The sequence below is a fragment of the Chlorocebus sabaeus genome, chromosome 21 (assembly GCF_047675955.1).
Source record: "Chlorocebus sabaeus isolate Y175 chromosome 21, mChlSab1.0.hap1, whole genome shotgun sequence".
Taxonomy (NCBI): Eukaryota; Metazoa; Chordata; class Mammalia; order Primates; family Cercopithecidae; genus Chlorocebus; species Chlorocebus sabaeus.
In genome coordinates, this window is record NC_132924.1 from 113,805,551 (window position 1) to 113,833,117 (window position 27,567).

General features: G+C 37.2%; 1 protein-coding gene across 9 annotated transcripts in view; it reads right to left on the reverse strand.

Moving 5' to 3' along the window:
* BRAF (B-Raf proto-oncogene, serine/threonine kinase) overlaps positions 1-27,567 on the reverse strand; it is a 200,563-nt gene that overhangs the window by 10,396 nt on the left and 162,600 nt on the right. For 3 of the 9 annotated variants that reach the window (XM_073009408.1, XM_073009407.1, XM_073009410.1), the window contains 6 exons: positions 23,354-23,400; positions 22,445-22,563; positions 18,595-18,726; positions 10,128-10,262; positions 4,870-5,023; positions 4,460-4,517 (listed from right to left, as the gene is read on the reverse strand). In XM_073009408.1, coding sequence (XP_072865509.1) covers positions 4,460-4,517; positions 4,870-5,023; positions 10,128-10,262; positions 18,595-18,726; positions 22,445-22,563; positions 23,354-23,400 — 645 coding nt within the window. Of the gene's footprint in view, positions 1-4,459; positions 4,518-4,772; positions 5,024-10,127; positions 10,263-16,669; positions 16,752-18,594; positions 18,727-22,444; positions 22,564-23,353; positions 23,401-27,567 lie in introns of those variants that run through there. The other 6 variants (XM_073009411.1, XM_007983165.3, XM_037991177.2 and 3 more) reach the window with 4 other exon arrangements.

Consider the following 27,567-nt stretch of genomic DNA (forward strand, 5'->3'; position numbering starts at 1 on the left):
TCCTATTCATTATAATAATTAGAAATTTCATTTTGTTGAAGTGTCATACTCCACAAACTTAAATATTAGTCTTAAAAATAAAAACTAGGCCGGCAAGGTGGCTCATGCCTGTAATCTCAGCACTTTGGGAGGCCAAGGTGGATCACCTGAGGTCAGGAGTTCAAGACCAGCCTGGCCAACATGGTGAAACTCTGTTTCTACTGGGGAAAAAAAAAAAAAAAAAAAATAGTCAGGTGTGGTGCCACATACCTGCAATTCCAGCTACTCAGGAGGCTGAGGCAGGAGAATCACTTGAACCCGGGAGGCAGAGGCTGCAGTTAGCTGAGATCACACCACTGCACTCCAGTCTGGGCAACAGAATGAGACTCTGTCTCAAAAACAAAAACAAAAATTACCAGGGCGTGGTGGTACTGCACCACTACACTCCAGACTGAATGACAGAGTGAGACTCTGTCTCCAAAAAAAAATTAAAACCAAACAACCGCACAAAGAACAAAGTAAACACTATCACTCTATCGAAAGTCTACTGCTTCCAACAGAATGCAGTCCTTTTTATAGTCACACTTGGGATTGAGGGGAAAAAAAGAAAAGAATCCATAGTTTAGGAATCAATAAAATAAGACTCTTAAAATGTCCCTAAAATCATGGAGAATTTAAGGAAAACATGGCAGTAACAGGTGATGAATCTGCTTTCAGAAAAAGTATCTCTTCTTAATGATTCCTTCTTGCCGATCTGGAAATCTCTACTATTCTACTTCCTACCCGATTTTATTTGAAGAGCCAAGTCTGGTTGTGTAAAGTTATTTGAAGTGAAATACTTCGATACTCTGTGTCTTAAAAAATATCTTGGTATATTAATAAATAAAAAAAATCAATTTGGGGCCAAACTGAAGCATTTTCTTTCCCCTTCTTTCAGGCTGAGGATAACTTAAGCTGCATTTTCAATTTCTTTTTTTGAGAGAGTCTTGCTCTATTACCCAGGCTGGAGTGCAGTGGTGTAGTCTTGGCTCACTGCAACCTCCGCCTCCTGGGTTCAAGCAATTCTTGTGCTTTAGCCTCCCAAGCAGCTAGATTACAGGTGCACACCACCACGCCCAGCTTTTTGTATTTTTAGTAGAGACGGGGTTTCACCATGTTGGCCAGGCTGGTCTCGAACTGGCCTCAAGTGATCTACCTGCCTCAGCCTCCCAAAGTGCTGGGATTACAGGTGTGAGCCACCACAACCAGCCATGCATTTTCAATTTAACTTTATTTAGGAATACAGCAGAGAACAACTGGGAAGACTGAAAAAATAAAAAAAGACCCTGTGATTTCAGACACCTCAAATGTCATGGTTTATGTGAAAGCTAAAGACTTTATTAACTAGTTTAAAAATATTACTCATTACCCTTTATTCCAGAATGGAGTACATTTTAATGGGCATTATACACAGAATTTGATAAATTCCTTAAAGTATGTTATAAAAAATGTAACAGGTTACTTCTTACCCAAATTAATCACTACTTGACATTTAAGGAGAAAGTCAACTGCAGCCAGAGTAAATCCCCTCCTGACACTCTTTGTCATGACTTTCAAGCAGTTTCTTTTTTTCTTTTCTTTTTTTGAGACAGGGTTTTGCTTTGTTGCCCAGGCTGGAGTGCAGTGGCATGATGAAGGCTCACAGCAGCCTCCGCCTCCCAGGTTCAAGCGATCCTCCTACGTCAGCCTCCCAAGTGGCTGGGGCTACAGTCGTGCACCACTATGCTTGGCTAATTTTTAAATTTTTTTGTAGAGATGGAGTTTTGCCATGTTGTCCAGGCTGTTTCAAACTCCTGGGCTCATGCGATCTGCCCACCTTGGCCTCCAAAAGTGCTGGGATTGCAGCATGAGCCACCACGCCTGGCCCAGGCAGTTTCAAAAGGATGGGAAACATTCTGGCATAGACACATTGGGTCTTTTAAATTCTTTGAAAAAACAGTCACAGGAGAGATGAAATATTTAGTAAAGTAAAAAGTTCTACAGAAATGCTCAAAAATTTTCAATCAAATAAGACTATAACTGATAAAATGTTTCTGTCATGAAGCACCATTTCATAGTATTTTTTAAAAAGGCACATAATGTTCTTAAACTAAGAGTGACTCACTTGCGAGAAAGGTCATTTAAGCTGGTATATTAAATAGCCAATGTTTTAGAGAGGACAATTTTAACTATTGGCTTAACTATTAGAGTTTAGTATCTAAATGGCTAATATATGCCAACCAAGAGGCAGGAAGAAAATAAATAAAAAAGATTAAATGGCTAGTATAATGCCTGAAAATAAATAAATTTATTTATTCACAGGAAGCATTTGATTACACAGGAAGCATTTGATTACATCCTGTGATCCTGAAACTACTTAAAATCAAGAAGACAAATCTTTTTCCCTATTACTGATTAGTAAAACTTGTAAAAGGTAAAACAAATTTTATAAAAAGGTTTCCTTACTGAAGAAGGAAATCAACTTTAATTAAAAAAAAATATGAGGGCTCAGGTTTTAGGAAAAAAGCAGTCACAAAAGAACAAATGTTCTTTTGTTTCAACTACTTAGTCAAAGAGATTAACTCTACATATGGTTAGAAAAAATAATGTTTTTATTTGGAGAATATATTTAAAACTCAGTATAAAACAAAACCCAAGAACAAATACAATTAAACCTGAAAGGGAAACATTTAATTCCACTGTTTCCTATTTCTCCATATCCGTATTAGCTAAACATGTCACCTGTCACATTTTTAATGTCCTTTCACTAACATTTCTGGTGGACCTAATTTAAAAGACAGAGTAGAATTACTCTGTGTTACTTTGGAGGCATGTTTTACTGGCTACAGAATGGAACAATGAGTTTCTGAGTGGTTCTACAGAGCTTAGCCATGCCCCATTGCAAAGGAGACTAGTAAAGAAAGAAAGGAAAGGCGTCAGATGCAGACGATGGGAGCCTAGGCAGGATGGCACCGAGAAGAAAAAGAGAGTGAAGAATGAAAGGAAGAACAGTGAGGCAGGTATGCTGGGAAATTCTAGAAGGAGCTCTATCAATAAAGAGATCCCTTGACCTTGTGCCTCAAAATGGCCAAACCTTTGGAGCATTCCATAAAGTCAATTTTATAAAAACTTGGTTAGTTACATGCTTGTAGTCTTCTATTTGTGAATGAATAAAACCCTATTTTACAATTACTAATAATCATATTTTTAGTGCCACTGGAGGACTTAAAAATCAGATACTTAGATATTTTCCAATAGTTACATTTCTTTATTCCTTAGTATCATTTTTTTTTAAATATGAGAAACGTTTCTTTTCATTTTCTTAACTAAAGTCATGAATCAATTCTGAAATCATAATGGCATTACTTATCTTAAACTACCCAAATGAGGGGCTAAAGGTTTGCTATAATTATTATTGAGTGGTTTCCTGGATGACATCTAACTATTCAAACAAAGAAAATGTTTCAAAAATTTATTTATGGGCACTTAAAAACTAAATTATCATTAATTTAAAGTCTTCTCAATTTACTTCTTTATTGACCTCAAGGAGGCATTCATACAGATGTCTGTTCACTGGAAGGACCTTGAACTATTGGCTACATTTAAAAATCATGACAAAACCAAATTGAGTAAGTGAAGATATAGTTAAGAGGCTGACAGTAAGTAGAGATGGCCAGATCTTTGACAGGACCACGTGCTGTTGCTTTCTACAAAGGATTCCCTCTGAATCACAGTAAGAATACACTGACCACCACATTACAGTCATTTTCTACACAACAATCTATAAGTATTAAAGAACCCTAACAAATACTTCATACCATGGAATGCAAAAAGGAGAAGAGCATTCATTCATCATAAGTAGAATCTTGCTGGGCAAAGAATATAAGGAGGACAGAACATGAGACACAATGATAAAGTGATTGCTAAAATACGCATCATGAGAGGTAAGAATAATCTAATAACAACTTAAAAAAATCTATTACCTGGTGTTTGGCAACCAGAGGTATCTCAAAGAAAAACACACCTAAAAGTTCTCACAGAATTCTGTGAAGATTTTTTGTAGGGGAGGGATTGGGTATGAAGGGAGCAATGCATTTGCAATGAAATTTGACTTCTACGTGAGCAAGACATCCTTAATGTATTTTTTAAAAAAGCTATTTAAAAGAAACTCCAATTTATAACATTTTCCTGCTAAAAATCCAAAGTTAAGACATTTTACTCATGTCAAACATGCCACTCCTTAGCAATATTTTTGGTCACCTGCACTCAAAATTTATAAAAAGAAACTTAGTTTATTGCTTCAAGGAAATAAAGGACATCCACATTTTCCAAATTGTTATAAAAAGAAACAGTTATAGAAAAAGTATTAATAATAATAATTATTAAATTCTACTGACTTCCTAAATTAGATCTGCTCAGTTTGCCTTATCTAACCTAGGCTAACCGACTGCCAACTTCTCACCTGCAAACACAGGCACTGGTACGGTCTTCTTCTGGAGTCCCTAGTGGACATGTGATAGCTGGTAACAAAAGTTGTATGAGAAACTGAAGTTTAATACTTAAAATAACCAAGTGAACGAAACAAACCCAGAACAGAAAGTAAAGCCTCTAGAAGAGGCTCTGCCAATTTTTAGCAATGTCTATATATTTTAACCCTTGGATGTTAAAAATCCAATGTTAAGTATAAATTTTAGTTTGGGGAAAAATTATATCTAGTCTTTAACCACACAAGTGTTCTTTGGTTCACCTTAAAAAAAAAAAGAATGTTTTATTCAATTTAACATATAAGCAAACATATGTTCATTTATTTTCCTTTTGTTGCTACTCTCCTGAACTCTCTCATTCATTTATTTCAGTGGACAGGAAACGCACCATATCCCCCTGCCTGGATGGGTGTTTTTGGAGAAGCACAAGCATATAGACTAAAATCCTCTGTTTGGAAACCAGCCCGATTCAAGGAGGGTTCTGATGCACTGCGGTGAATTTTTGGCAATGAGCGGGCCAGCAGCTCAATAGAGGCGAGAATCTACAAAAAAAAAAAAAAAAAAAAAGAAAAAAAAAGAAAAAAAAAAAAGAAAAGAAAAGAAAAAAAAAAAAAAGAAAAAAGAAAAAAAAAAAGAAAGAAAAAAAGAAAAAGAAAAAACAGAAAGAAGAATGAAAATCTGTGTGGTATAAATCTTTAAGAGTCCCATCACACTTTACAAGAAAGCACCTGAAATCTTACATTGTTTTCAGTATTGTCATAAATGCTTGGGAAAATATTTGTAAAGAACTGGTATTTTTTCTTAAGAAGAAACTATCTCTGTAAATTAAATGGGGAGAATAATTCTTAGTCAGCTTTTATTTATATTTTAGATCATTTGTTAGTCTTGAAACAGTAAATAATAGAAATTTAAAACCAATTTTACACCTTTTTGTTATAGACCACAAGTCTCTGTTGGGAAGAAGATGGAGTATAAATAAGTAAAGCACTATATGACTGTCTCCTAACAGAACTATCACAGCTACTTGCCCTTTAAAGGAACCTAGCAATGGGAAATGTTTTACATACACCTAATGAAAAGCAGAACCCCATGGACCCAGAGTGCTAGTAGCACATGAGAAATGACAGGTGACAACCCAAGAGCAAAGAGAGGAGAACTTGACAAATAGACCCCAATACATAAAATGCAGAAATTCACAATTTTAAGATACAAAGAAACAGGTTATAATCCTTGAAGGCATACAGCATGATAATGCATGTTCATAATCACAAAATATGTGTTTAAAGGGCTTGGCATAATGTCTGGCCTATAATAAGCACTCAGTAAAACTTTAGCAGCTATTATTATTACTTTTGTTATTGTCCTGAGATATCAATTTTTTTTTCTTTTTTTTTGAGAGGGAGTCTCGCTCTTGTTGCCCAGGCTACAGTGCAGTGGCACAGTCTCGGCTCACTGCAACCTCCGCCTCCTGGGTTCAAGCGATTCTCCTGCCTCCGCCTCCCGAGTAGCTGGGATTACAGGTGCCCACCACTATGCCCAGCTACATTTTTGTATTTCTGGTAGAGACAGGGTTTCACCAAGTTGGCCAGGCTGGTCTCAAACTCCTGATCTCAGGTGATCTGCCTGCCTCAGCCTCCCAAAGGGCTGGGATTACAGACACCAGCCATCACACCTGGCTGAAAATTGTTTTTAAAAGTTAAACTTTTATTTTTAAAAAAATAATCTTTATGATGATTAATATAAGAAAAAGAAGCAGTTGCAAAAAATTTTAAATTCCAAGTATAACATGCAAATAAGAATTAAAATACTAAAGAAATGTATAAAGAGTATAAGGCTCTCAAATCCTGCTCTCCAGGGATAACTACTGTTGGAGTCTACACTTTCCTCTGTATCGTTTTTTTTTGTTTTTTTTTTGAGACTGAGTCTCACTCTATTGTCCAGGCTGGAGTGCAGTGGCACAATCTCAGCTCACCACAACCTCTGCCTCCCAGGTTTAAGTGATTCTCCTGTCTCAGCCTCCCGAGTAGCTGGGATCACAGGCATGTGCCACCAAGCCCGGCTAATTTTTATTTTTAGTAGAGACAGGTTTCACTATGTTGCCCAGGCTGGTCTTGAACTCCTGACCTCAAGTGATCCACCCACCTTGGCCTCCCAAAGTGCTGGGATTACAGGTGTGAGTCACTGCGCCTGGCCTCTTCAGTACCTTTTTTATGTATAAAAATACATCTATGAAAACAGAGCCCACCTGTACAACATTTTTTTTTTTTTGAGACAGAATTTCACTCTCGTTGCCCAGGCTGGAGTGCAATGGCACAATATCGGCTCACCAAAACCTCCACCTTCTGGGTTCAAACGATTTTCCTACCCCAGCCTCCCGAGTAGCTGGAATCACAGGCATGTGCCACCATGCCTGGCTAATTTTGTATTCTTAATAGAGTCAGGGTTTCTCCATGTTGGTCAGGCTGGTCTCGAACTCCCAACCTCAAGTGATCCGCCTGCTTTGGCCTCCCAAAGTGCTGGGATTACAGGTGTGAGCCACCGCGCCTGGCCTCTGTACAACCTTTTAAAGTGGTTATCAGCCTGGGCACTGGGGCTCATGCCTGTAATGCCAGCACTTTGGGAGGCTGAGGCCAGAGGATCGCTTGAGCCCAGGAGTTCAAGACCAGCCTGGGCGACATAGTCAGAGTCTATCTCTACAACCACCACCACCACCACCACCACCACAAGAAATTAGCTGGGTGTGGTGATGGGCACTTGCAGTCCCACCTACTTAGGAGGCTGAGGTGAGAGGATCGCTTGAGCCCAGGAGTTTGAGGCTGCAGTGGGCTATGATCGTATTACTGCACTCCAGCCTGGGCAACAGAACAGGCTCTGCCTATTTAAAAAAAAAAAAAAAAAAAAAAAGAGTATCATACTACATTTTGTTTTCTGTCTTGGTTTTCTTTTTCTCTCACCAATATCTATGTCATCAATACAAAACTAACTTAATCTTAGTGTCTTTTTCTTATTACAGTAAACATTCTTATATAGATCTCAATACTTATGAAATAGGTTACATAGCACAGATTTTTAGAAGTACTTTGAATTTATGGATTCTACCAAGTTCTTCCAAAATGATGCCTCCCACCAAACCTTTAAAATTTTAGAAAGAATGCTCTTCTCCTCACTTCCCAACATTGTTCCCAGTGCTGGATATTACCAACCTGAGAGGCAAAATTAAAATATATTTCACTGTTGTGTGTCTTTGCATTTTACTGACTGCCATGGACATCTTTACACCTTTCCCTAAATTCATTCACCATTTGTATTTATTATGTGAATCACCTGTTCATATTCCCTTTGCCCATTTTCTATTGTTTTTTACTTACTGATTTGAAGGAATCCTTTGTATATTATAAACATTTACTTTTTGTTATATATGCTACAATTATTCTATCTTTCAATGTTATTTTTCTATATAGAAATTTAAACATTTTTAATGTACTCACATCTGCTAATTTTTTCCTTCTGAATTTTGTCTATTAAGGAAGGCTTTCCTACCTCAAAACTATAAAAATGATTTCATATTTTATATTTTTAAAAATATATAGATCTTTAGCCATCTAAAATTTATGTGGCACATAACAATATGGTGTGAAAAGATATCCTGTAACAAAAATTTTAAAATAACACTTAAAAGGGACAGCCTCCAATAATCTGGAAAGTTCACATATGTACTTCAGTTTTTGAAACCATGTAATTAATGAAATGTTATATTTAGAAGTATGAGCTAAGCATTTTGCCCCTTTTAATATCATTTTAAAAGTAGGCCTAAGGATGTACTTTGCATTATTAATGTCAATCAACCATGCTAAGTAAGAAACCCGAGCACCATGATGTGAAAAGGGAACACGGGAGATGGTCATGCTGAAGCTGGTCAGCAGCACTGGTCTCTCACCAGGACAGTCTCAACTCAGAGGTTTCCTGACTTAGAGAAACAAATAAAAAAATAAAAACTCTTCCTCAAAGGAACAGTAACTTTGAACCCTGAAAAATGAAACTTATATCTACCCACTGAACCACTTAGCTTTCCCTTTCTTTTCTTAGGCAACACCCTGAGAGACTTGTTAAAAACTGTCAATTTTACCTTCTTTCATTCTTTAGAGAAGAATGTTTTTTAGATTTAAAAATAAAGGATGAGTGAATCTCATTCCAGTAACAGTGACTTCTGTTTGAGTTACCCAGCTAGGATTGTGCATTTGAAGGCCTAAGAGTTCATAAATGAACACTCCAGTAATTAGGGTAGCAGGGTTACTATGGGAAACAGCACTTCCCACTTGAAACTGTACTGATTCATGAAGGCATATTTATCCAGTGTTATCAGGAGCTCCCTAAGTATCAGAAAACATTGCATTTATATTACAATATCTACTACAGCTAAACTCTGTAAGCTAGTTGAGGTATTTAGATTTTTTTTTTTTGAGACAGTCTCATTCTGTTACCCTGGCTGGAGTGCAGTGGTGTCACCTTAGCTCACTGCAATCTCCACCTCCTGGGTTCAGGTGACTCTCATGCCTCAGCCTCCTGAGTGGCTGGGATTACAGGCTCCTGCCACCATCCCCAGCTAATTTTTGTATTTTTAGTAGAGACGGGGTTTTGCCATGTTGGTCAGGCTGGTCTCGAACTCCTGACCTCAAGTGATCTGCCTGCCTTGGCCTCCCAAAATGTTGGGATTACAGGCATGAGTCACCAGGCCTGGCCTTAGTTACAGTTCTTTCTAAGACTTATTAACTTAAGGCTTTATCCAACATGGAAAAAAAGACAACAAAAAAAAGCAATGAGTTATCAAGAATTAGGTGAAGGCAGGCTGAGCTGACAACTGTCTTATTGCCTTTTCTTTTTTCTGCACCAGGCAGAAATGCCCCTCAAAAAGACCTAGTATTAAAGGAAAGCTTGAATCTGTTTACCACCAAGAAGAAATAAAGCAGTGGTTCACAAAATGTGGTCTGTGGACCACCAGCGGATCCATGAGGTCAAAACTATTTTTGTAATAACAGTAAGATATCATTTGCCTTTTTTACTGCCATTGTTTTACAAGTGTTAAGTAGAGTTTTTATGGATGACATGATGTGAGATATTGCAATGTGAGTGCAAAAGCTGAGAATCCAGCTGTCTTCTTTTTGCAAAGGGATTTGCAAAAAAAGTAAAACAATGCAACTCCTCACTAATTTTTTTCTCTTAGATAATAGAACTGTTTTTTCCTAAATATTTTTTAAGATATTGGTTTATTATGTTTAATTCATAAATTTTTAAAAACATAGTTTTAATTTGTAATAAGGTAATTAAAACTTACATAAACAAAAGCTCTTTGCGGGGGCGGGGGCAGTCTTCGATAATTTTTAAACATGTAAAAGAATTCAAAGACCGAGAAGTCTGAGAACTGATGGACAAATGCAGTGTCTTTCTGAATATTTTGTATTGGGACCTGAAATTTTTAGGTGTACCACTGCTCAACCCTCATGAAACCATCTTAATATGTTTACTTGTCTGGAGTCTGCACATAGAATCCAAACTCACGAAATACAGACTGTGTGCCCAAAAAAGTGCTCAGAAATCTGTCTATGAACGTTAGTCTGTTCTTTTGGATAGCATGAAGCTTTTTCTTACTTGGGGAAAGAGTGGTCTTTCATCTCTTTTCTTTTTGAGGCACTCTGCCATTAATCTCTTCATGGCTTTTGGACAGTTACTCCGTACCTTACTGAGATCTGGAGATAGGTATCCTCGTCCCACCATAAAAATTATCTGGAGAGAGAAAAAAAAGGGAAATAATTCAACCTTGTAGATACGCTGAAAAATATACTTCATATTCACTGAAAACACAATAAGCTGTACATTTACAGCTTATGATGTATGTACTACACCTCAATAAAAAATTTTAAAAAACCAATGCTACATCATAGATTGTAGGGAACCCACAAAAGGAGTTGCAAGCTCAAATCTTCACGATTGCTGGACTGTGGCAAAGGTTCTCTAATTGCTCCCCTGCTTTTGGTCTCTCCTTATCTAGTCTATTTTCCCAATCACAGGGTAACCATCTAAAACAGATCTGACAGTGTCTCTTTTTTACTTTAAAAAAGAAAAAAAATTATTCAGCACATCTTGTTGTTGGATATTGTGGTAAGTCCTTTACATATGTGTAGGGAAAACCAAAAAGGCTAACATTTTAGCAGTTTTTTTGGCATCTGCATCTTAAGCCCTTTTATTGTGGAAATGCTAATGGACCACCTGGTTATACAAACCAGAGCCTCCCCCAGAGGAGAGAAGGGGAAGCCAGTAGGAGCTAAAATCTGTTTAATGAAATAAAAAGGCTTGTCTTCTCTGGATTCGGAGATTTATAATTTTTTCTAATTTCTTAATTTCCTAATATTTTGCCTCTTTTGAGGGCAGGCAGGGATAGATATTAGGAGTCTTGGGACTCAGGGAGGACAGCCTGAGAGAAGGGCTTTTGGTCTTAGAGGGCATAGGTGCAACAGGTGGAGAGTAGAGCGTAAAGTGGATTGAAAGCCCGTAAGAGATCCCCGCTACAGGGCAGAGCTGATGAATTTTAGAAACGGTCAAGCTTGATATATTGTGTTATTTCCTGTTTGGTGTTGTAATGACCCTTGTTTAACTGCCAGGCATTAGTAAAGCTTTGATTGCAATGTGGTCTCTATATAGTAGAGGTTAAAGGATGAACCTTGGAAAGAGATACTGAATTGAGGGGAGTACAGTTTTCTTTCACAATGCCCCCTACTGAAGCTACGCCATCAAAACATCATCATTTTAATGGAAGACAGCAGTCTTAGAATCCTGGGAGTAACCTGGAATAATACCTTGGAGCAACAGGTGATAAGCAACAGCCAGGAGAATGTAAAGCACTTCGAATAGGGGTCTTCAAAGTTGAGAGAAAGGATCTGGAGTGCCTATAGTCATATAGTATGGACAGCAATTCAGGTATTCTTACCTGGCTATCAATGGAAAAGATAGCCCCGAAAGGCCAAAAAACTTTGGGACACTTGGATTCTAGATATCATCTAATTTAATACTCAAAAAAGAATTCTACAAGGGTGGTGTTGACCCCGTTTTACAGATAAGGAATCCAAAGCTCAAATAAATTAAGTAACTTGCCTGAGATAATATAGTTAAGTAAGTAACAGGATTTGTAGAGAAGACTATCCCAACACGACGCCACTTTTAACTTTTTTATTGCCGCTGCTCCTACTGTGCTTGTAATGCCCTCCCTCACCCCTTCGCCAGCTACCTGAAATCCAGATGAAGCAAGGCCTAACTGAAAGGTAACCATGCTTATCACACCTTTCTTTATACACCTAGAAGTAATAATGGTCCTCCTTCCCACTACTAGCTGTGATGATCATTTACTACCTTGTGTGGTTATTAATCTTTTTGTGGTATGTTTCTTATCTAAGTTCTCCAATGAGACTATAGGTGCTCAGGCAGAGAGACTGTGACTCATACATATGTGTTTTAAAAAAATTCTTAAAGAAGCCAGGCTTGGTGGCTCACGCCTGTAATCCCAGCACTTTGGGAGGCCGAGGAGGGTGGATCATGAGGTCTAGGAGTTCAAGACCAGCCTGGCCAAGATGATGAAACCCTGTCTCTACTAAAAATATAAAAATTAGCTGGGCGTGGCAGCGTGTGCCTGTAGTCCCAGCTATGTGGGAGGCTGAGGCCAGGAACTGCTTGAACCCAAGAGGCAGAGGTTGCAGTGAGCCGAGATTGTGCCACTGCACTCCAGCCTGGGCAACAGAGCGAGACTGTCTCAAAAAAAAAAAAAAAAAAACTTAAAAAATATCTATAACACCACTACCTCCAGTATTTAACATAACCTTGTGGACACAGGAGGTTTTCAATGTTTAAGTTAACTATTCATTAAGGTGAGTGATAACTTTTTGCTAGTTGATTAGCCATGTCATATGTCCGTAGTCTTTAAATTAGGGTCAAGTATCCCTGGGGTTACAGGAAGGCTTTGCCAAACGTATATACACGGTGCGGTTTTTTTTTTTTTTTTTTTTAATTTGAGACAGAGTCTTGCTCTGTTGCCCAGGCTGGAGTGCAGTGGTATGATTGCAGCTCACTGCAACCTCTCCCTCCTGGGTTCAAGAGATTCTCCTGCCTCAGCCTCCCCAGTAGCTGGATTATAGGTGCACATCACCATGCCCAGCTAATGTTTGTATTTTTTTAGTAGAGATGGGGTTTCACCATGTTGGCCAGGCTAGTCTTGAACTCCAGACCTTATGTGATCCACCTGCCTCAGCCTCCCAGAGTGTTGCGGTTACTGGCATGAGCCACCATGCCCAGCCAACATGGTCGTTTTAAGGGAATTAATTTCTACAACTATCAACTTACTGGCATCCCCTTTGAAAAAAGTGATTTGCCAGAGAACCACTCAAGTGGAAGCATAACACTTATCTTCCTTTCTCATTTTCCCTGTTATAACTGCCCTTCTACCACTTTACAAAAGGCACACCTTTTACGCATATGTAACCTAACTATAGTATACATTGTCCCAGGGTGTAAAAACCTCTGGGGCAACAAAGAGACATTTCTAAATACTGGTGTCGAACTGGGCTCCAACGAATGGGAAACAAGTCTGTTGGTTTTCAACTCTTTACTTTCAAAAATATTAATTGAAATGTCAGCTGAGCTTTTAAAACCTTTTTAATGACAAGTTACTAAGTAAATTTTGGTACATTATAGGAATGAGCTCAAATGATTGAGTGATATAGTATGTGGTAAAGAATTAACCCTGCTCAAAGAGAGAGCTAGTCTTTGCTCCTGGCTCCTGGGAGGTAATCACTAAGCCCTTAAAATGTCCTGCCTGATAAGAGTGTCTGTTTATTTGGGGGCCATGGGCCATGCCAGATAGTCTATGCTAACAATGTGATTTATAGAGGGCTCTGGGTCATGTGGCATCAGCTTGACCTCTGCAGGAGCTGGAAACTAAGGTCAGCCCCGCAGGTGATTAATCATATCTATGTGACTGAATCCCAATAAAAACTCTAGACTCCAAGGCTCAGCTGAGCTTCCCTGGTTGGCAACAATCCATGTGTGTTGTCATACATTGCTACTGGAAGATCTGTCCACAACTCCATTGGGAGAGGGTGACAGGAAGCTCCAACAAGAACGCTCCTGAATTCTGTCCTATGGTCTCTTCCCTTGTTAATTTTAATCTGTATTCTTTCATTGTAATAAACTGTAACTGTGAATTTAACAGTTGTCAGTGAGTCTTGAGCAGCTTTCAGTGAGCTTTCAGTGAGTTTTCAGTGAGTCCTTTTAACAAACCTGAAGCTGGTCTTGGGGACCACTAAACTCTGCATGTGGTTACAACAAAACTCCTGCCTTTGTCATCTTCTTATAATTTAGATAAAATTTCTCAGTATTTACCTCTTTAAAAATGAAATATGGAAAGAATAAATACTAAGTCTTAGTATCTAGTGTCCTAGCAAAAAAGCTGTATTTATCCACAGATACATACATTAATTGAAGGGAAAAGAAAAGCCCCATGTCATTAAGATACATATTTCCAATATAATTTTACCTTCTATGTTTCCATATATCAAAACTTATATGCTACTTTCATCAGTTATATATTACTTGCAACAAAGACGTAATTCAGAATTTAAAAAATTACTAATCAGAGCTTGAAGTCACAATTTTGTAAAATTCTAAATTTAAACTTATATACATATTTTTATTGCAGAGATGTAACTTAGGTAGTCAATAAAAGGCTTTAAAACATACAAATGTTACATTAGGATGAACTTCTGTAAGAAACAATACAAATAGTTTGAAGAGAAAAAAGGAACCATGTAAAACTTCCAGAAATTAATGAAGAGCTTCAGTATTTTTTAATAGGCATAAAATCAGTATGGTTTTTAGATTCTGATGCACATATTTCAAAAAGAGGGATATATATATATATGTATATATCTCTCTCTCTAAGATAGTAGTCTTATTTTAAAATGTTAATAGAATATACTGGAAATTATATTCTTTGCAATTATTTAAACTTAAGATAAAAACTTTTAGATGCCAACTTAAAAAATATACAAGGAGATACATAGTTTTTCAAGAGTCTTTCAGGAGGAATGTGAGAAAAAAAAAATCAAAGACAATTCTCATGTTTTTATACATCCCACAGAATTTAGTTAGTGCAGAGCACAAAGCAGGCAACTTTCAGTATCTGCTGGGGTGGGGTGCAGAGGCTGACTGATGAAGAAACAGAAAGAAGAAAAAAGGGAAAGTTCTTCCTGGATGTTATTCATGGACAGAAGATTCATGTGGCACATACACAACGAAACCAATACTTTGGCTTGAAATTCTGGGACGGATTCTTCATACTTTCAATCCACACTCAGTACTCCTGGTGTCTCGACCCTGTCATTCACTCCATGGTATTACTGGAGCTCATGCCTGCTCATTTTCAGTATCACCCCCAGCACAGCCTCAACAGGACTGCACATGCCATTGAGAGACCAGAGCCTGTGTTTTCTTTTATTCATTTTGAATCTTTCTATATTCCACAGTGCTTTGTATATAGTTGGTATTGAAAACATTTTCTATTAAAATAATTTGCCTGTTGATAAGAGACTAGTACTTAGTTCCTGTTTCTTCAGATCTTGTGCTTAGAACCTAGCCACCATGCTGTGAGGAAGACCAATGAAGAGGTCCTCGAAGACCTAAAAAGAGGTCCACAAGGAAAGGCTCATGTGGAGAATAACTGAGCTTCTGGCTTCTAGCTAGCACCAACTTGCCAGATATGTGAATGAGCCACTTTCGAGTAGATCCTTTTAACACCCAGTATATCTACTCTAGTCAATACGGTGTGAAACTGGTAAGAACCTTCCTCACTGAGAACAGCCCAACCTACAGATTCATATTTTAAGCTACTACATTCTGGGTGGTTTGTTATGCAGCAATTATAACTGGAATACACTTGAAATAATGGATATATGCTATCTATTCTTCAAAGAAGACACAGCACTTCTGCTCCAAGAAAAGAAAGCCATAAAGGTATAGTCAATATACCTAGCTTAAGTGAGCACATTATTAAATCCCAACTTACAAGAGAAAATGCACTGAAGGAGGGAAGAACAGGGTGATTAGAGAGAAGAATGTTGGAATGATAAAGAAGAGTTGGGGGATGACAAAGTGATCTCCCAGACTTTTAGTACTAGGGTGAATAAAGGTAAAAAGGCATACTACTTTGCAAAGAGCTAAGATACCTATTTTAGAAAAGAATCTGATTTTTGAAGCTGGAAGAAATTCTTTAGCTGAATTCCCTTATTTTGGGGGTAACTGAAAAAAGAAAAAAGGCCAGGTGCAGTGGCTCACACCTGTAATCCCAGCACTCTGGGAGGCCAACGCGGGCAGATCATCAGGTCGGGAGTTCGAGACCAGCCTGACCAGCATGGTGAAACCTCCGTCTCTACCAAAAATACAAAAAAATTAGTTGGGCATAGTGGTGCACGCCTGTAATCCCAGCTACTCGGGAGGATGAGACAGAAGAATCGCTGAACCCAGGAGGCAGAGGTTGCAGTGAGCTGAGATCAGGCCACTGCATTCCAGCCTGGGCAACAGAGCGAGACTCCGTCTTGGGGGAAAAAGAAAAAAAAGAAAGAAAGAAAAAAGAAAAAAGGAAAAAAAAGATACCCAGAGAGGTAGGTAGACCAGTCTACCTACCTGAGTCCAAGACCTGCCATTACATCACACTGCTTTACCAGCTGTGCTCTGAATTTACAGGCAAAATCTGCCACCTCAGACTATGGGCATGAGAGTCTAGGGGAATGGTATTCACATTGCATAGTAAAGAATATTCCTGGATTCTTAAACAGAAGTCTAATCTGAGAGCCATGGAGATCCAAGTATTACAGACAGCAAAAGAAAAATCAAAGGATGAATGGAACAATACCTAGGGCAACTTCATTGAGGATGGCCAGAGTTAACTCTTCAAAATGTGGCGTTTCATAGAAAGTACTATTTGATGAAAGTAGACTAGAGGGTAATGAAGCAGAATGGGGGTAGTTGTAAGAGGACATCATTCTTTTACCTCCTTCTTCTCCATTAAATACTTAACTTGGTTTCAGACTAGTAAACTCCAGAAGGTTCTAACTATACTATTAGAAAGAATTAACTAGTAAAGGCCTTACCCTTCTGTTGGTCACACATTCCTCTCATGGAGAGTAAGCCCTTGCCACATCATTTATTATACTCCCATGGAGGACAAAGCACCTAAAATGCCAAGAAGTGGATGAGTGCAGAACTCTGGGATGCTTTTATCCGTATTTTGGAGATAATACTTGTTTCTATATTACAATTTTATTACTGTATTAAGATAAACGTATTCACTGACAAATGAATTTCATCCAGATCTTAGGTTCATAAATTTTTATTAATTTGTAGTCTATATGATAAATCAACTGAAACTAAACTAAAAATCCATAATTCCTCCAGAAAAATATTATGTACAGGAAAAGTGAACATGGTGCAGGATGTTATGCTGTATGATCGAATTAATAAGACTATAAAAGGCAGAGGACATAAAGCTTGTAAATTAGAGACCATTTCGCTACCCCGACTGCCACTGTCAAATCAACCATTTCAGTGATACAGATCTATCACAAGTACAATAAGAACAATGTTTCAATTATGTTCTTTAGCTGAAATTTCAGTCCATCCTGAATCTAAGTTTCATGCAGGCTTAAAACATCAGATCCAAACTCATGTTGTTTCACACTCAAAACTAAGACTCAACATTCTAAAGCTATGAAGTAGTTAGAAAGGCCAACATCAACTAAAATTTAGTTTTATAATGAACTGGGTAGAAATGTAGCCATTTTTAAAAACCATCAAACACAGTCAAGACCACTGTTGTGTAAGGGGCATATGGTGATTCAATAAGTACACACACAAAGTACATGGTAACTTAAGAGATTATTTCTCCGATATCACAATAGGTGAAGTGAGAAAGCTACTCAGAGTTAGCACCAAAAAGAGAGAGTTGAGCTCTTGACAAAACAGACCAAATCACTTAAATGAAGCAGTAACATTTATATACAAGAACTACCATCTCATTAGGTTGGGAAGTTATGATGAAATACCTAAAAAGTTTGCGCTCTTTTTAAAAAAATTATTTAGACTGGTGATTCTCAACTTTGGTCTGTATTGGAATCACCTGGGAAACAGAAAAAAATGCAGGTGATTGGCTCCTCCCCATTTAATTAGAATCTGCACCAGTATCCCCATTTTTAAACAAAATTCCCAGGTGGTTCTGAGGCAAATCACAGCATAAAGGATAAATATTCTTTAATTAGAGTTTATGTGGTCAACTAGTGTTTTTAATATATTAACAGGGTAACTGTTGTAATCTCTCTATACACACATTCACAAACCTTTTAAAATGTAGTTATTCAAGGTAATTTTAGTAAAGACAATTCACTTTTCTTGGCCAATTTTAAAAGTCTAAGCGAGCTTACTGAGGCAGAGATAGAAAAGGCTAAGAGCTCCATGAGGCTATGTTAGTACCTTTTGGAAGGTAAGGGACAGGGAACAGGAGCTGAGGAAGGAAAAAAGTAAAAAATTACCCTCCTACTAGAATTCTCATTATAGAAAAATCAAAGCGTGATTCCTTCCATTTACCTAGTTTTAAAAATTAAAGATTTCAAGAAACCTTAGTAATTCTAAAAGAATTTAATATAAAGAAGCTCATAGCTGAGTGCCTGTTCTGACAGCACAACTGTGATACAGTGAACAGTATAATGCCCAGATGCCACAGTAGCAGAGCTCATTCTTCTAACTGTGCTATGGTCAAGAAATATCCATTGTTGTATCTGTAGTTTCTAGTCAGAAAATCAGGAATTTTATTCCATTGTAACATTTATGACTGATATTCTAAGGAAAGGACTTACGTGTTGTTATTACTGCCAAAAGTATACAAACGATTTCTAAAACTGGTAACAAAAATCAAGAGTTCTATCCTTCATGCTTACCCAGAAGTTAACACTTATTTTCTACAACTACCTGGAGCCTTGTATACAGATGGTAAAATAAACACCAAGAGGTGGTAAATATTTACCTGGTCCCTGTTATTGATATTTGAATAAGGTAACTGTCCAGTCATCAATTCATACAGAACAATCCCAAATGCATATACATCTGACTGAAAGCTGTATGGATTTTTATCTTGCATTCTGATGACTTCTGGTGCCTGTTAGAATATACAAAGAAAAATATTCTAGTTAATTCTTCACTTCAACTGACCAAAGACTGAAAAACAAGCTATTATAATTCCTAGGGTAATGCTTTTACCGTTAAAACATCTGTCTAATATGTAATCAATTCTCTTAATAGTCAAAGAAATAAAACTAAGATGAAGAAAAAAACCTCTGCTCTATAAACTCAGAAAGAGACAGTATTAGCAGAGATTTTGTTATTGCATTACTAAGATTTTATAATTCAATAATTATTTAGGCAATCTCTTTCTGCACAAAATACCATCACTGCCATTTGAATTCTTCCCATGATTTACCCTATTAGAATCAGTTCCCACTTCCCATTCCTGATTCAGCAAATAAATACTAGACTTGTGGTTATAAGATGCTTAGGAGCAGCACAACTACTGTAGTAACTGTCCTAGAATTTAAGTTTCCCCATTGGTACAAACAACTTTTCTCATCTAAGGACACCTTAGAAAATAATGGTAGAATTTCAAGACTGATAAACTCAAATCCCCTTTCAAACTATGGAATCAGCATATGGTATAAACATGCCATGGATGCTTTATTAACAAAAGCAAGACAGCGGGTAGATTTAGTAAAAGATGGTATAAAGAATCTTTTCTTGGCTGCTGCTTCTTGGGCAATGAAACAATCCTATTTGCTACATTTTTACACATTTCAGTCATTGTATTGCACAATTAGGTTTCTTATTTACATGAAATACAATAAACAGTTGGTTAAATATGAGCTTAAAAGAGTTATTCTTTCACCTTGTCTTCTGTATTGTTTCATTTGGAAGGAATCGAAATGGCAGTATATTAATGAAAAGTTTATGACAATGTCAATTTGACAGCAAAAGTGGTACTAACTCTGCAAAAATGGCTGAAAGACCTGGGACAAAATTCCTGGTTATTGGTCTGGGTAAGGCAGGCATCTCACAAGGAGAGGCAATAATGGCACTCAGCAACAGCTGCAAATGAGAATGACCCGTGGAGCCTTAAACCCCTCAACGTCCAGACTACACTCCAGTCCAATCACAGAACATATCAGAATCTGGTGGTGGGACCCAAACATTAATTAGTCTTTAAAGCTCCCCAGATGATTCTAATGTCCAACCAAAGTTGAGAACCACTGATGGAAGATCTGTGGGATGTCTTGAAGAGCACGAGAGGATGGAAGTGAAGGAGAAAGTTGATCTACTTCGCTTTGTCATACATTTTGTTCATAGTTGCTTTTAGTAATACAGTACAAAATAAACCACATATAACTGTGATGTAATGAGCAAGCCAGAATACTGAGAGGCTGGTATGGCAAAGGTATAATTTTCAAAGCCTGAACCAATTTTTGTGAGAGATGAAGTAGAAATCAGATGAACTGCTTTTTTCTTTTAATTTAGTTTTATCTCACACTGTTGGTGGTAGATAGTTTGATGACAAGTTGCATGTCACCTATTTTAAGAAATGCCTGACGAATCTTCAATTTAGTGATTTAATTTGTAAAAACTCTCACAAAGGTTTCTCTCTCTCCTAAGATATAAATAAAACAAAGTTGAGAAGAACATTGTATATAATTCAGAGGACCACACAGCCTTAGTTATAACCAAATTCTTCTCTCCTATGATATGAATGTTCCTTATTTCTGAGGGCAGTATCAACCCAGGATTGGTTTAACAATGAAGGGTGCTGTTGGCTATTATTCTCTTGTCTTAAAACTCAGCATGGAAGAATACAGGTATCAACAAAAAATTAATTGTAAGAAAATATAAAACTTTATGTATAATAATCTACAAACTGTATTAACTAAGGTTTTTGAAAAAGTAAGGACAAAACTAGAGACTTGATTGAGCCTAACTCTCCCACATAGTTAAAAATTAACATACTTTAGAAGCACGTGACTATTGTTTATAGTTTTAGGTTTTGCAATTTCAGTACTTAAAATCTGTTTTCCCTCATCCTTTTAGGATACAATGCCATCGTTTTCACAAGGTGTGTATGCCTTAATAAAGGTGCCTGACATCAGATTATAGTTATTAATTTTTCTATCACTTACAATTATAAATTAAAACAGTTAAACATGTTAAATGATGAAAAAAATCTAGCTAACTCTAATCACTGAATCTTAGAAACAGAAGGGGCACTGGAAATCTACTAGTCCAACTCAACATTTCAGATCAAGAGACTTAGAGGAGGTTAGGGTACTAGAATACTCTTCCACCTTGCCACTTGCCCTAATTCTACTTACTGTCATAAGAAATCATAGCTCAATTTAACTCTAGGTTTATTCGGACAAACTTGGGAGTCCTGCCTTGGACTTCCCTTTTTGGAGACTGCTACATACAGTTTGCGGCTTTGAAAGCCTTTACAACTTTTCTGTTTCCAGTAGGGTGCCCGAGAGTCTTAGTGCAGATTAAGTTATTTAAAGCTTAGAATTACACTAAGACTTTTGGGAAAGCCTGTATTCAGCTTAGAGCTGTGGTTTTCAAACTTTTTGGTCTCAGGACTCTTTTTCACTCTTAAAAATTACTGAGGACACTAAAGCACTTTTCTTTATGTGGATTGTATCTGTGGATATTTATTATTAAAATTTAATGGAGAAATTAAACTATTAATTCATTTAACTACTAAAATAATAACAAGCAGATGTTAACACAGATCATTCATTTTAAATGAAAAATAACTATTATCAAAAACAAAAAAAAAGTTTAGTAAGAATAGTAGTACAATGATCCTCCTTTTATGGTTTAGAGATTGGGTCTCACTATGTTGAGCAGGCCAGTCAACTTCTAGGATCAAATGATCCTCCTGCCCCAGCCTCCCAAATAGCTGGAACTATGGGCTTGAGCCACCATGCCTGGCCTGTGATTCTCTTCAATGTCTGACTTAACAGAAGCCAGCTGGATTCTCCTATTTGCTTTTGCACTCAATCTGTTGCGATGTGTTGTTTTGGCTGAATGATATAAAGACAATCTTGTCTCACAAAGGGAAGATCTTGTGGGCCCTCTAAAATGCTGTGAGGGACCCTTTTAAGAATGCTGTTTTAGGGAATGATTCATATGACTGAGCTTTCCACAGCTTGCTGCAACTGCACAGAAGTTTTAGTTCCCTTCTTTTAGAACTTTTCTTTCTTCTTTTTCACAAAGCAAAAAACAGGGAGAAAGAAAGAGAAAGAAAGAGCTATGCAAGACAGCACAAGGCTGTTAATCTACCTCTTTTTTTTTTTGGTCTTTCCTCTTCCAGCTGCCCCATAATTATGAGACTCTTTCTAGTCTAAAGGAAGTAACTTTCCAAATTAAGCTTAAATAAGATTGTGAAACAGCTTCACTGTTAAAAGGAGTAGTTTTCTTAGCAAAACCATAATAACGGCTGTAGATCACACCTGCCTTAAATTGCATACCTGTTTTTTTTCAACAGGATACACAGAACATTTTGAACACAAAATACTTTAAACAATTTTGAATAAAATATGAAACACTGTTTATAAGACATATATTTTTGTTTGAGATACACTGAAATTGGTTTCAAAATACTCTTTTTAAGGGTAAAGAAAAAAGTTAAAAAATCTATTTACATGAAAAATAAGAACATTGATTTCTGTGAATACTGGGGACTATGAAAATACTATAGTTGAAACCTTCAATGACTCTCTAGTAACTCAGCAGCATCTCAGGGCCAAAAATTTAATCAGTGGAAAAATAGCCTCAATTCTTACCATCCACAAAATGGATCCAGACAACTGTTCAAACTGATGGGACCCACTCCATCGAGATTTCACTGTAGCTAGACCAAAATCACCTATTTTTACTGTGAGGTCTTCATGAAGAAATATATCTGAGGTGCAGTAAGTAAAGGAAAACAGTAGATCTCATTTTCCTATCAGAGCAAGCATTATGAAGATTTTAGGTAAGAGATCTAATTTCTATAATTCTATAATATAATATTCTTTAAAACACAGTACTTCATCTTTCCTCTTAAAGTTAGTAAGTATGTCTAAAACAATGATTAGTTCTATTTAGCCTATACAACCTGCTTTTAAGATTTTGGGGGCTTGAAATGTGCTAGGATGAGGTGAGATGCTTTCCTAAGTTTACGGGAGAACCTGAAACTTTCCCATTAGAGTTTAGCAATGTAGGACCAGATATTCTCTTGGCACTCCTGGGCAAGCTGTACAGGCTCTTCGTTGGAATGAAGATGCTGCAGACAGTATCTTAGTCTGCACTTAGGGAAGAAGAAATACTATGTTTTTCTCACCTCATTGTTATATAATTTAGAGCCTTCAGTTATATCTCAACTACCACTGAACAAGGTCAGAGGTCTGAAAGGGACTAACAGTTATAAAACTATCAGTTTTATAGTGCTGATAAAATGTAAGCAAGCAATAAAAAAATCCTACTATTGTAAAGACTTCTGACAGATTTTCTTGTAATGTTCAGTTGTCGAGAAACCAAAAGCAGGCTGTGGTACCCTGCTCTCGTATACACGCATGCATAATTCTTTGTTAATTCTCTTTACAGTATATCGAACTTAGCATGAAAACTGTTTTTACATAATGTGAAGACAAAGTGCAGAAGAAAAAGTCAGGATGCTTTCAAACTTCGCAGACAAATTTCAGGAAGGATACTATTACTCTTGAGGTCTCTGTGGATGATTGACTTGGCGTGTAAGTAACTGAAAAACAAAACATCATTTTAACCTGAGTAGGGCTAAAGGACTCTGGCCTCAAAATCTATAGAACATACTTAGGGGTGTAAAGACTTATTTAGAATCATGATACAATTGAAAACTGTACATTGTGATAAACCCTTCACAGAATATCAAAATAGACTATAAATGAATTTAAGATTATGGAAACATATCACTATAATGGTACAGTCGAAATCTTGTTTTCTATTAGAAGACTTTGCTTTATCTTTTACTGGTTACCAATACAAACCTTTCACTCCAGTCAAGCCTATTTATCCATGTCCCTTAAATATACCTTGACACTTAATTCCACCACTGCGTTCAGTGCTCCCCTCCTACACCCAACCCTCCAAGTTAGCTTTCGTTCTATTTTCCACCTATTCATATCCATCCTTTAAAACTGAATACAAATTCTAACTCCTGAGTGAAGCTTTCCCATGACTAACCCAACTGAAAGTGATCTTTCACTGTTCACCTTATACAGTAATTATCATAATAATGGCTTCATTCACGTGTTTTTTCAATGTGCCTATGTTCACTTCTATTTGGAATGTAAACTACTAGAACTAGAACATGCAGTTTGGTAATTAAAACTATTTTTAAAGGTAGTTGTCATATACTCTTAATCTTCTTAAAACTAGTGAGGAGCGAACTTTCTCTAAAATGGCCATAGTGGGTCTGTTTTAGAGTCAATGATAACTTTAAAATCATCTATGTTACCCCTAAAAACTGCTTTAGCTACATTCATTGAAGTAAAAGGCAGTGTTGTTGTCGTTTTGTTTTTTCTTTTGGAGACAAAGTCTTGCTGTATCACCCAGGCTGGAGTGTAGTGGCATGACCTTGGCTCACTGCAACCTCCACCTCCTGGGCTCAATCAATCCTCCTGTCTCAGAAGGGCTGTGTCTTGTTTATTTCTTTGTATACCCAGTGCCTAGAACAGTGCCTGGTATGTGTGGTAAGTATTCAATACATGTCTATTGAATCAACTACAACAAGATGCATATAATGCGCTAGTCAAGGTTATTTTTCTTAATTGAATACTGGAGAGAACAGATATATGACACTTCTGAAATCTGACAACGATCATTAGACAGTTTTACCTTAAAATGAGAATTTAAAATCCAAATGGTATAATCAAAATCATGCAATGAACACTGTTAAAAATGGAAGATTTGCAAATAACCACAATTATTTATGCTTTCTCATCTTCATTTAAACTTCCTCATTCTTCCAACATCAAAATTTTAAGAGTATTTTCTAGATAAAATTTTCATTTCAAATTACTATTTATCTAAAGTAATCCCTTCTCCAATTACTATTTCATATCACAGTTTATGTTCTTCATAGCATTTACTACAATTGAAAATTATCAGCCGGGCGCGGTGGCTCACGCCTGTAATCCCAGCACTTTGGGAGGCCGAGGCGGGTGGATCACTAGGTCAGGAGATCGAGACCACGGTGAAACCCCATCTCTAAAAATACAAAAAATTAGCCAGGCGCGGCGGCGGGCGCCTGTAGTCCCAGCTACTCAGGAGGCTGAGGCAGGAGAATGGCGTGAACCCGGGAGGCGGAGCTTGCAGTGAGCCGAGATCGCGCCACTGCACTCCAGCCTGGGCGACAGAGCGAGACTCCCTCTCAAAAAAAAAAAAAAAAAAAAAATTATCTCGTCAGGACTTTAGGCTCAGTATTCTATATCACATTGTCACTCTTTCATTGAAAGAAAATGTGATGTCAGTTACAGGTCTCACTGCTTACAAAATTCTGCAGTGACATACAAAGTTAAAAACTGGTGGAAATAAATGGGCCTCAATCAAAGCTTTAAGATGGTGAGATCTTATCTCCATTAGAAAGAAAGGGGGATAAACGATGATGGTGTTGGTTGGCAGAGCTAGGTCCTGCACTCAGAGAGACCTGGGATCTAGTATACAGCAAAGGTGTTGGTCTTTGAAAGGAGGTTCTTTTTCCTGCAAGACTTAAAAACAAAAACAAATGGGCTTCAACTATATGAAAACAGAGAGGCATGCTGAAGTTAAAAGAGGGGAAGATAAAGGTGTTCTCCATGGGATGGTGTTAATCCTTTCAACAAATATAATGCGAAGGAATATAGCAAGAATAAAGTAGATAGAAATGTAACTGGGGAGAGTGAGGAGAGAAACTTTCTGACCATGAAAGTACTGGATAATTAACAAGATACAAATGTAATTGGGGAACTAGTGATATAACCAGCATAGAAGTTGTAGAGAATAAACCTGTTATAGGCCAAGTTGCATAAAAATACAACCTGAAATAACACCACTTTATACCTGTGTAATCCTTTATAACTTATAAACTGCTTTCTTAATTTTTATCTCATTGACTAATTCTCTTTCTGTAATCCTTCTGTAACAAAAGCAGCAAAGAGTAGAAGTCCAGGTCTGCAGAATGAAAGGCTGGAAGGAAAAGGGAGTCTAATTCTCCAGCTAGAGAAATGGGATGAGACAACTCAATCCCTACATAAGGTAATGTTTCACAGTAATCACTACCCCAGATAATTCTAAAGAGGCAGACACTAAAACATAATTTCCTAAGCACCACCCAGTTCAATGGAAAATGCCAAACAAACAAACAAACAAACAAAAAACACACAGAAAACAAAAATCTCACATAACTGTTTGTGGGGTAAGGAAGGGAACAAGAATATATCAACTTTACTTTGCCATAGATGACACAGAATTCAATCCCTTAATTAAGATAATTAGATTGGACCTCCCTCTTTCCTTGGTAAGATGTTAAGGAGAGCATTACAGGTTTACAAAAGTACTAGGAAAGAACAAACATGCTATCAACCAAAGGAACAACACATTCTCTTGATAGGTTTCTCTTAACAGTCTCATTCCTTGAAGAAAAAGTGTCCAGCTACAGAACCACTTAATCTTAGAGCTACAAAATCATCTGGTAAAATTTCTTCTCACACTACTTCAAGTTCTTATCCAAGATTCAGCTTTTCCACATTCTTACAGAGCATAACGTGGTGCCCCAAATTAAAAGCAATACTTCAGATTGGATCTAACCAACACAAACTATGGTGAGATCCTCGTCTTAATCTCCCTCATGGTGGGCATATAACATTAAATCAGACATTATTGTGATTGTTGTGGCAGCCAAAGTCATGCTACCGAGTCCAATTAAAATATATTCAATTACATGCTTCCTGCGAATGGGTCAAAATTTATGACAATAAATAGAATTTAAAAAAAAGGGGGGCACAAAAAGAATTATATTCAATTACAATCCCAGCAATTCAAGCAAATCCTTGAATTGCTCCTATAAAATATTTTCCTTATCTTATACTTTAGCTGGGACTACAGGCGCTCGCCACCATGCCCAGCTAATTTTTGTATTTTTAGTAGAGATGGAGTTTCACCATGTTGGCTAGGATGGGCTTGATCTCTTGACCTCGTGATCTGCCTGCATCAGCCTCCCAAAGTGCTGGGATTACAGGCTTGAGCCACCATGCCCGGCCTTAGGATTTTTAATTTTGTAGACATGGTCTATAATTTCAGACTAAAACTTTAGCTTTCACTAAAAAAATCAGTTTTTTCTTGGCTGCTTCATTTTTCTTTAATAAAACACAGGTTATTTTTATTTTCTTGTTTCAAGAGTCTTATGTGAGAGCTGAAAAAAGGGAGATTTTTAAAGATCAGCATGCTAATAATTCTTCACATAAGTTACTTCTAAATATGTAATTATATTCAAGAGAGGACTGAGGATAGGAATCTCGTTCTAGTTTGCTGTCTTCAGGTATGGTCATCCATCCAGTATGAACCCAGTCAAATCCTATCATTCATGTTACATCTCTTGATCTTATCCTTTAGAAAACCACAGGAGATTATCATTAAAAGGCCTATTGATAATATTGCTATGCCATTTGGCTAATTTATCAGCTTAGCTTATTTGTAAAAGCCACCAGTGTCTCTCACTTAAGTTTGCTGCTATTTTCAAGTATTTTAAACTATTGGTAAAACACAGAACTGACCTACTTAGAGATTTGCATGTCAGCCCTCTTTCACCTAATACTGCACAATTTTACAAAGGTTCATCAGACTTTAGGCAGCAAGGTGAGTCTCTCCTTAGGTGACCACCTGGACTGGTAGGTGTGATAGTGCTGACAGT